Source organism: Ahaetulla prasina, chromosome 4, assembly GCF_028640845.1.
Source record: "Ahaetulla prasina isolate Xishuangbanna chromosome 4, ASM2864084v1, whole genome shotgun sequence".
Lineage (NCBI taxonomy): Eukaryota > Metazoa > Chordata > Lepidosauria > Squamata > Colubridae > Ahaetulla > Ahaetulla prasina.
The window spans coordinates 61,461,569-61,472,133 of NC_080542.1; the positions used below are offsets into that span (position 1 = coordinate 61,461,569).

General features: G+C 40.0%; 1 protein-coding gene and 1 pseudogene across 1 annotated transcript in view; both read left to right on the forward strand.

The window, feature by feature from the left end:
• SUN3 (Sad1 and UNC84 domain containing 3) overlaps positions 1-4,287 on the forward strand; it is a 42,695-nt gene extending 38,408 nt beyond the window's left edge. The window contains exons 13-14 of the mRNA XM_058180470.1: positions 1,954-2,046; positions 3,564-4,287. Of these exons, the coding sequence (XP_058036453.1) occupies positions 1,954-2,046; positions 3,564-3,713 (243 nt within the window). The 3' untranslated portion in view covers positions 3,714-4,287. The remainder of the gene's footprint in view (positions 1-1,953; positions 2,047-3,563) is intronic.
• A 1,696-nt stretch (positions 4,288-5,983) lies between these two features.
• Positions 5,984-8,057, forward strand: LOC131198212 (nucleotidyltransferase MB21D2-like; annotated as a pseudogene).
• Positions 8,058-10,565: the final 2,508 nt, after the last annotated feature.

Consider the following 10,565-nt stretch of genomic DNA (forward strand, 5'->3'; position numbering starts at 1 on the left):
TCCTCGAGTTACGAATGTAATGGAGACTGTCAATTACATTCATAACCCAAAGATTTGTAGAGTGAATTGTGTAATTTGACTGCAATCACTCCCTGCTTTCGCCCATTCATTTGATAATCAAAGGTGTGGATCGTTAACTACACATGTTTCTCAGGGTAGGGAAGCCCATTGGGGAGGGGGAGCTAGTGATGGAGCAGGCCACCTGCTTAAGACCATCCAACGCCTCCCTGACCATTGAAATACCTCATGCTTCCCACAATTGCTTCCCCATCCCCAAGGCCAGGTCACTTACCTTGCAAAGATCTAGCAAGTTGTTTCCTTTCCAGCCTCTCTCTCCCAAGCTCCACTTGTACTGGCAAAGGATTTTTGCAAAGGGTTGCCGAAGCCTACAAGGGATGCAATCTCCCTGCAGGCTTCAACAAGGAAATGGAAAACAGAGGGAAGGCCTGAATTACCGAAGCCTTCCCTCCATTTGCAAAGTCTTTTGCTGCAGATCTCATTCGGCCTCAATTTGCAGAGAACAGAGGCCTACACTAGTATGAGATCTCGCAAGAACAGTAGCATGAGATTTCACGCTACTGATCTCACATGATCCCATAGTAGTTTAGGCCTTTGTTCTCTGCAAATGCACCCACGGTCTGAAGCAATGAAGCAGGCAAAGAAACTGCAACAGAGAGGAGATCTTTTCAAGGTAAGTGAGTCTCCACAGGCGGAGTGCCTGTGAAGACCTGGCTGGGGTGGGGGTGGGGAATATACAGGGTGAATGTTGCAGCACCTCTGCTGTCATTCATAAGTGTGAATGACAGCCATGATGCTGCAGCATTTTTAACTTTGGGACTGGGTCCTAAATACTGGGAGGTCTAGGTCGTAACTTTGAATGATTGCTAAGTGAACTATTATAACTCGTAACTGATTAGCTGAATTTCTGAACATTTTGTTATAATTATAGAGGTTGCTTAATTGTGATTGTTGGTTAGACACAACCGATTAGCTTCATACAACATATTAAACTATAGCTAATATTTTACAAATGGCAGTGGCAAACTCACATTATGGTACATAGACCCAACCAGCCAATACAAAAGCACATTTTGCACTAAGTCAAATTCAGAGATCTTTACGACCATAGACACAATCATAGAATCATAGGGCTGGAAGATTCCAGGTTGGATCTCCCTCTAATGAGTTTCCACCCATTGCTTCTCGTCCTGCCCTATGGAATACAAATTAATCCCCTCTTGTTGAAGTATAGTCCTTCAAAAGCTTCCATTCCTTCATACTTTTAACTTTATATGAAATCACGTTAATTTTGGGCTAGATGAAGGAGAACAAATTAAAATCAAATTTAATTCTATGGTTTTAACTATCTACTCTAAATTGCTTTAATTCATTAATTAGAGTGAATCTTATAGTGCTTTCTGACATAAAATTGACAAAAACAAACTGAAGGATCTATCACTTTATATGTTTGATTACAGTCAAATATCAAGTCTATTCTAAGAAAGCTAATGTGTGACTGGCACAAAATATAATGAAAAAGTCCAATAGTGATGGAAGAGTTACTTTTATATGTGCACACCTCTCTGTACAGATAGATACATAAATACATATAATGTACTCCAGTGCATTTCAGACTAAATTGGTCTTTCAAAGGCACTGTATAACTACTCAGCCTATATTGGCATTTTTCAGGATAAAAGAACTATATGTTGCTGAAATAAGTGAACTAAAAATAAATAATTGATTCTTTAATTAGGATATTGGTGGGTCATTAATAAATAGCCAATAAGCCATGAACCGTTTCATATTGGTGACTTAAAAATGCTTGTCCATAATTTGATGACCAACTTTCATAAGATTCGATTCCAAAATAGATAAAATCTTCGTCTTTCTTCTATTATGGAATGCTCTATGATGTCATGATTGTTGGTAATAAATCCTTTGTTTCCAAAGGGGCTAAAAGCAGAAGAAGAGGAAGAAGGAACTTTCTTGGGTCAGTTTACATATGACATGGAAGGATTCTTAATTCAAACATTCCAGTTGAAAGTATGTAGAAGTCATTGGGAAATTTTAATAAATATTGCTGTTGATCAAGGGAACAGTTATAGTATTCCATACAGTTAGCATAACTATATAACCAGCATGATTTTTCATTAGATAAAAAAGAAAAAGGATAGGCTTTCTGGCTAGGTTAATTCCTTTTGACATTAAATCCCAATCTAGTGCTAAATGAATGAACAGTAAGATGCCTACGTGAAATGCCAGGTTTTTGTATTTCCTCCTTTTTTGCCTGGGCAGAGGAAAGAAGTATTAGAACTTTACTTTGTCAGATTCTTATTTATTGGCAGATGAGAACCACCATAGCCACATAATATCTGTTATGGACCCACATTGTTTATCCATAGGCTTCTGAGTTTAAAATGCTGATTTTTATCCATAATGGCCTTTATGACTTGGTTCTTAGCTTCAGAATCATCCTTCTCATGGAATCATTTAGTACATGTCATCATTAATACCCCCATTAGCTAAAAAAAACCTGCATTTGGAGAAATTGTGGGCAAAGTTTTGCAGACACACATTTTGTTGCAGCTCCTGGATTACAGAATAGCTGTATCCTAAACTCAGGACAGTAGCCACACACACGGTCTTTTGGAAATTAATCTAAATAAAGATTTTCTAGAGAAAATTCAGGGGACGAATGCACATTCTTTGCATTTATTATTATTGTTTTGGATCTAATGTCTTATTTTACTACACTATCACAGGTAATCATAAAATAGGTAAATAGCACAAAATAGATTGACTCATTTTAAAAACCTTTTTTGCACAGTCATTAAGCAAATACCATGGTTATTAAGCACCATGGTTAGGTAAACCTTGTTTGTTACAGGTAGTTTTTGCCAGAAACCAAATTTAAATGCCAGTTTTCTGTAAAAATGTGAATTGACAGAAAGACGCTGCAACAGCTATATATGCAGGCCAGTTTGTCAGTTCCCAAAATGCTGCCATGTGATCATGGGTTATTTAGCTGTCGGAACTCCAGGACTGGGTCATAAGTACATTTTGGGGGTCCATTTTAATTTTGAACGATTGTGAAGTTTTAAATTGAGGGCTACATACAAAGGAATGTATATAGATTACAATGATATATAAATAATTCAAATAAATAAATGCTGTTTTAATTCAGACCATGAACTGTTAATTTAAAATTAGAATCTGTAAAATAAATAAGTTAAGAAAGAATCTTGGCTTTTATGTGCTGTATGCATTTTGCTTTTTCTAGTGATTTTTTAATAGTTTATTAAATCAACTACATTAAACCAAGAATCTTTTAAAATAAAGTCGTGACTGATATTCCTTCCAATTATATGGAAGGAGAATGAGGAGGGGAGTGCTTGAGGCAAGTTGTGAATATAGGACTATCCCTATTGTACCTCTATGCTGTTTTTATGCTAGTGTTCTGTGCACACTAGACATATTGCAAGAAAAAATATATTACCTGTAATTACTTTAATCACAATAATTAAACAATGGCAGAATTAAAAAATCTCTCTCTTTTTCAGAATGAATCTTCTGAATTGATGAGATATATAAAGCTGAAAGTGATAAACAACTGGGGCCATCCTAAGTATACTTGCATTTATCGGCTTAGAGTGCATGGAAATCCAAGTGCATCTAAGAATTGTGTAGATGATCGTGCTAATAAAGGATGAAGTGATAGCAGCCCAATGACAAATTATTGTAGTTTTGCCAAGCTTCTCATTCCAAACTAAAATGAAGAAATGCATTCTAGGAAGCTGATCTATTCTTTTTAGTACATTATAGTATACACTGTATAGCATATTATGTATGGTATTTTGTAATAGTATTTCTGTTTCTATTTCTATTATGAAATACAGGTAGTCCTTGAGTTAGGATCACAATTGAGCCTAAATTTTCCAAGATATAAGCAAGATATTTGTTAAGTGAATTTTGCCAGCCTTTACGACCTTTCTTGCCACAGCTGTTAAGTGAACCACTGCAGTTAAAGTAGTAACACGGTTGTTAAGTGCATATGGCTTTCCCATTGACTTTGCTTGTTAGAAGCTCGCAAAAGGTGACCCAACTCACTTGAACCATCATAAATATGAGCCAGTTGCAAAATATCCAAATTTTAATCGTGTGACCATGGGGATGGCTGCAATGATCGTATGAAAAATCGTCATGTCATTTTTTTCAGTGCCTTGTAAGTTCAGATAGTCACTACATGAATAGTTGTAAATCGAGGATTACTTGTAGCATAGATTAATAAACAGAATTTTAAATTATTTGTGACTATTGATTGCTTCAGGGAGAAAAATACATGAAAAAATTACCACATAGGAAGACAATAAATTATATTTCTCTGTGGCCATAGTCATTTATTTTCTTTCTGAGAAAAGCAACATAGCTAAAGTTGCCAGTGATCTCTGCGGCTGCCCATGTAACTATATACATTTGCAGCTCAGACTCATTTAAGTTTTGTAATGAGGAAAGACTTTACTCTTGCTGCATGACATCTTCCTCAAAAAAATCATGCTACCCTGGCCTATCAGATATTTGGGATCGAGTAAGATGTTTGTGAAGCACAGCTGCAGATGAAGATACGATTTTAAAAATCTGGCAAATAAACCTCTTTTCCTGCAATAAGCTTTTTTCTTGCAATTTGGTTATCAGAAGACTGAAAACACTTAAGTTTTATAACCATCAGGAAACATGAGTAACTAAACCCTGAATTAGACTCTCTTTCCGCACTGTTGAAGATAATAACATTATAGCCTCAACTTTCTACTTTTACACAGTAATATACACTAGCCATTTGTATTACAAGAAATTTAGCTGATCAACAAGTTTCATTTTTTCTATCTCAAGTACAAAATCCAGAAGTGATTTCCAGGTGGAAACAAAATTAAAATGTTATTTGCTTTGAACAGAACAATCAATTTAACCATCTCTGTTTTTTTCCTTACTATAGGAAGTAATGTATATTTCTAGTTGCACTTTTTTTATTTTTATAGAGTGTTGTTTATATTCACAATCTTTATAGATTATCATTTATATTAATAAAATTCATTAATCTCTTTCAGATTCTTTAACTTAAAGGGAAAAATCATTTTTAATCTCCATTTTAAAACTTTTAACTTTTTTTTTAAAAAATTCCTAAAATTAACAAATTTCTAGTACATCTTTTTAAAAACTTCGTCTTAACATGCATTCTTTCACATTCACTTTCAATAATATTTTACAAGCTTTATGAATTACTCAATATTTTATATATAAAAGCGAAAAAAGAAAATCCCATTTTCAAACCCACTTTATAAACGCAAAACTACATTAGAGCTTTCTTCAGTTACATATATCAAACTGGTAAAAATCCATCGGCACCAATAAGCACATTAAATTTAAGTCACTCCCTCCAGTTTATTCTCATAGAGTAAAATCTTTTTCTTCTCTGGAATGTCTATCAAGCAATTATAAATTCCTCTTTTTTTTAAGAGATCTCAAGTACCAAACCTGAGAGGAGGACTGGGCTAAAGAAAAGAAAGTCAGATATTTGATTTATTTAAACAATCAATTCATAAAACATTATGTGCTGGAGTCATTGAATGGCTGATGAATTTAAATGTTCATTTCCTTTTAGTCTTACTGGTGTACAGGAGTATGGTAATTTTGTAGATCAGCCTACCCCTTCTTATGAAATTGTAAAGGAAAAGATTGAAATATTTTTAAGTGCTTTGAACACTTAAAAGGGGGTCATAAAAAAGATGAAACAAAAGCCCAGAATACTTTTTTAAAGATACCTTATACAGTGGAAGATATTGAGGGTAAATAAGAGTATTTAATGTTTTCATGTTATGTTAACTGTCACCACTGTAGCTGGACAGAGGTGAAGCTAATTTTGATTATTTGCTGTTATCTAGAGTGTGTGCTTGGTTTTGCACTCCAGATGTAATAGATGAACTTCAACTTCTCCAGGCTGGGCATGGTAGAATAATCTGACCAAAAACTTCATCACCAATGAGTACTTGCTGCTTTCCAGAAGGGTTTGAAAAGGCATGGTAGACTTTGATCTGGATGAATTGAATTTCTACACTCGTGGCACTGACTATGGCATGGATTTCACCCTGCTTATGCCAGCTCTGAAGCTCCAGGACAAAAACCAGCTGGTCACCCTCACCAGACATGGACATGGTGCTGCTTCACCTTGTGTCATTCCTGGCTGGGCTTGCGGATCTTTGAGGAAGGGACGATCAGCAAGTGGAAGGACTGTTGCACTGTCATGGAGCATCTCAACAAGACCACTAACAACTATTTCCCCACCAGCATGGCCAACTGATTTTTCAGGTCCACTAGCATGGTCCTTTCTGAGATTCAGAGAGGGATGCCCAAGGTGAAGAAGGTGGAGAAAAACAGTACCCTTGTTTCCATCATCCTGGGGTGCACAGCAGCCACATGTTGTACAACATTGTGCCCACGTGTCCTTCAAGATCAGGCCAGCTGACTTCTGGTGAGATTGGACACGAGGAGCAGGTCTCTGCACTCTTGTGCTGAGTTCTTCCTGTTGGTGGGCTCTGAAAGGAGCCAAAACCGCCCTGTAGGGATGGCAAAGCAAAGAGGGGCACCCTGTGAGTTCATGGAGAATCACAACTCTCCTGCCTGACTCAGGGCTTTCTTTTCCCTCTCAGCCACGAGGAGAAGAGGCAGCCTAAAGATGGCTGCCATGAAGCTGGGACAGCCAATAGAACAGCTAAGAATGTGCTGGAGCAGAGTAGGTGAGCAGTGTCTGGAACTGGGTGAGAGGATTCCTTCTTATTTAAAACATAACTCCAAAAAGAAAGCTTCTGGGAATGATTGATTAATTACGGGATACAAAGAATTATGAACATCGTATTCTTTGAAGAGCGACTTTATGATTTTTGGAATTTAATGCATGGCACAGATGTAAAACTGGGAAATAATATACAAAGGATGAGTGATCAAGACACCCAGGAAAAGGAGGAGCCAATTGAAAGAGCAGATGAAAAAACAGAACAGATAAACCAGCAAATAAAACAAGATGACAAGAAGGAGAGAACAATAAAAATAATAATGGCTGATGAAACAAACCAAGGGGAAAATATTTTAAGAGATTTAAAAAGAGAACCAGAGATGCAGGAAGATATTTTTGAAAGGAAGATAGGAGCATGAGTAGATATCTTGGAAACTAGGCAAGATCTGGCCAGCTGTAGCCCAGAGCTGGCTGATGAAGAACCACTTCTGGGATGGGAAGATCATTGAGGAAGAAGTCATCATCACCGTCCCTGCTTGTTCATACCAGGGCTGGAAGGGCGAATGGTGCCTATCCTTTGCCCGCAGCAAGGTGCAACTGAAGAATCTCCAGCAGCCTCATGCAAGCCTACCAGGCCTGCAAGGCCATCATCATCATCAAGGTGCTCTCGAGCCCCAAGGCCATCAGCCCTTACCACCTGTGCAGCATCAAGCTCTGGGCCTGTGGCCAGCTGCCCGACAGCTCCTGCTGCAGGAGGATTATGCTGCCCACTTCCTGCTGGGCCTGATTGACGACCTGCAGCACTGCCTGGTGAACAAGACCCGGCCCAACTACTTCATCCCCCAGTGCAACATGTCGGAGTACCTCTCTGAGAAGATGGTCCTCCACACCCATAAGCTGTCCTCAGTATGCTCTGATCCCGCCAAGCACCTCCAGAAGGCCATCAAGCATATCAAGGCTATCAACCAGCGGTACTGGAGCTTCAAAGGAGGGACAGCATCACCAGCATCCCTTCTCCGCAGTCAGACAGAGAGGACGCCAACCAGCCCGATGACCGGCTGGCCAAAAAACTGCAGTAGCTGGAGGCTGAGAATTCTGACAAGTCCATTTCATCAACTCTGACAATATCATGTGCCCCCACTTCAGAATGACAAATTCTTTTGAGACACCCTCTGTTCCCCCAAGGCTTCTTGCCTACCCCATGGTAGGATCCCTTTCATTCACCTGGATTTACCTGGGTCTGTTTTGTTTGTCAACATATGAGGTCTGAGGGGAAGCCTGCAAGAGAGGGGGAGGTCCTGGGCTTGGATTTGCTGCTACTCTAACTTAGGAGACAGGCCTGTTCCTAGACCACCTTGACTGTAGAGACACCTGGCTGTCTCCTTCAGCAAAAATTTCCCTCTACCTTCAGCACATCTCCTTTCTCTGATGAGAAGGGCTAGGTCCTTTTGGTGTAATTGGCTTCCTACCCCTTTCCCTGCTTTTGGAGGGTGACTGTGAGAAACGCCTGGTGAGTTAGCTGGTTCCTGCTGCTTGGCCAGTTCATCTGTGTGTCCCTGGGTTCACCGAGACCAAAACAAGGCAAGGAGTGATGATCCAATTGGTGTCTCTGAATCAAGTACCTTTTTCATCCCCTGATCTCCTTGAATCTAATTGTTCCACATCAGGGCTGGGCAGAACCAGAACCAGAACTGAGGGTCTTGCAAGTGAGATCCTGGACCAGTCAGTCTTAGCATGTGTCCTTAGTCAAAGCCTTACTTCCAAGTGATTAAAGGACAGGCTGTGAGAATGGTTCATGCACGCGCACAACTGACCTTGCTTGCTGTGGCCTTTTATGTCTGTCTGTCTGTCTGTCCGTCCGTCCATTCATCCATCCATCATTGGTCTCTCTCTCTCCCTCCCTCCCTCTCTTTATATTCTGTCTTCATTATTTTTGTAACTGAAGTGGTGAGCATACATAATATTCCTTCCTCGTTTCATATTTTCCTCACAACCCTCTGTGAATGGGTTGGGCTGGGAGCCCAAAGTCACCCAGCTGCCTTTCATACCTAAGGTGGGACTAGAACTCACCATCTCTTGGTGATTGGCCCAAAGTCACCCAGCCAGCTTTTGTGCTGAAGGCAGGACTAGAGCTCATTGTCTCCAGTTTTCTAGCCCGATATCTTACCAGTAGATCAAACTGAGGATTTTTGGTCTTCATTTGGCAGGCCCTGAATCTGCCAAACAACCTTCTTTTCTCTGGCCTTGTATGGATGAGTGTGGCAGAGCCAACCTGGGTGATGCCTCCTTCCATTCAGGGTTGTGGAGCTGACAAGCATTCATCAGGGCAGCTCTGATGTTGGCAAGGAGATGAAAGGCCTGGGGGAGAGCAGGGGTCTCCAAAGTCATTATGCTCCAAATTCAGGAAGGGAAGGCTTCAACTTCAGCTTCCAGAATTCCCCAGCCAGCTGGCTGAATTATTCTGGGAATCTAGGTACACGGATCTTGAGGTTGCCAAATTTGGAGACCTCTGGACTAGATGGTCTAAAAGCTCCTTCCATTCTGTGATTGCTTTGATACAGGTAGTCCTCAACTTATGACCACAATTGAGTCCAAAATTTCCTTTCCAAAGCAAGGCAATTGTGAAGTGAATTTTGCTCCATTTTATGACACATTTGCCATAGTTGTTAAGTGAATCACAGCAGTTAAGCGAATCTGGCTTCTCCCATTGACTTTGCTTTTTGGAAGCTGGCTGAGGTTTCAAATGATGATCATCATGACTCGGAACACTGCAACTGTCGTAAATACGAGTCAGTTGCCAAGCATTTGAATTTTGATCACAGGGATGCTGCGATGGTCATGTGAAAAATGGTCATGTCTCTTTTTTTAGTGCATTGTAATTTTGAATGGTTGCTAAACAAATGGTTTTAAGTGGAGGATTACCTGTATAGCATTTTTCTTGGCACACATGAAGGCAGCCACACTGTTTTCCTAACTCAGCTAATGGAACCAACCTGGGCCTCCATGTCTTCAGCTCTTCCTGCAGCTTCAGAGCTAAGCTCCCAGAGTGTTGGGATTCCGACCCACACAGTCTGACCTTCTCAAGGCCAGTTGGAGGGTTCTGCCTTCAAATCCTCTAAAATTCATTGGCAGTAATGGGTGGTGGGTCTGCTTGAGGTACTCAACCAGAGAGCCCAGAGGGGCATGGAGTGCCCAAATGGCAGACCCTGGTGGCCAGGAGCCTCTGGAGTTTAGCTGCCTGAACTCCAGAACTGTCCTCTGGTCTTTTGGCAACTCAGAGGCTGAATTTCCAGCTCAAATGGATCCAATTCTCTTGGAGGAAACACCCCTGCACACACCAGCTATGTGAACAAAACATGCTAGGTTGGATTAGTGATTCTTTGCCTAATGTAGGTAAAGCAGTGTTCCAATATCTAAGGGGCTGCCACAAAAAAGGGGACCACCTATTCTCCAAAGCCCCAGAGGCCGGGACAAGATGGAAACAATGGATGGAAACTAATCAAGGAAAGAAGCTATCTGGAATTAAGGAGAAACTTCCTAAACGTGAGGACAATTAACCAGTGGAACAGCTTGCTTCAGATGTAGGAGCTACATTTTATTTATTTATTTATTTATTTATCAATCATATATAAGATAACAGGTAAAAGTATAAACAAAATTAAGATACATGAAAAGAGTAAGTAAAAAGGACTATTAGGACAGGGATGGTAGGCATGCAGGTGCACTTATGCACACCCCTTACAAACCTCTTAGGAATGGGGTGAGGTCAACAGTAGAC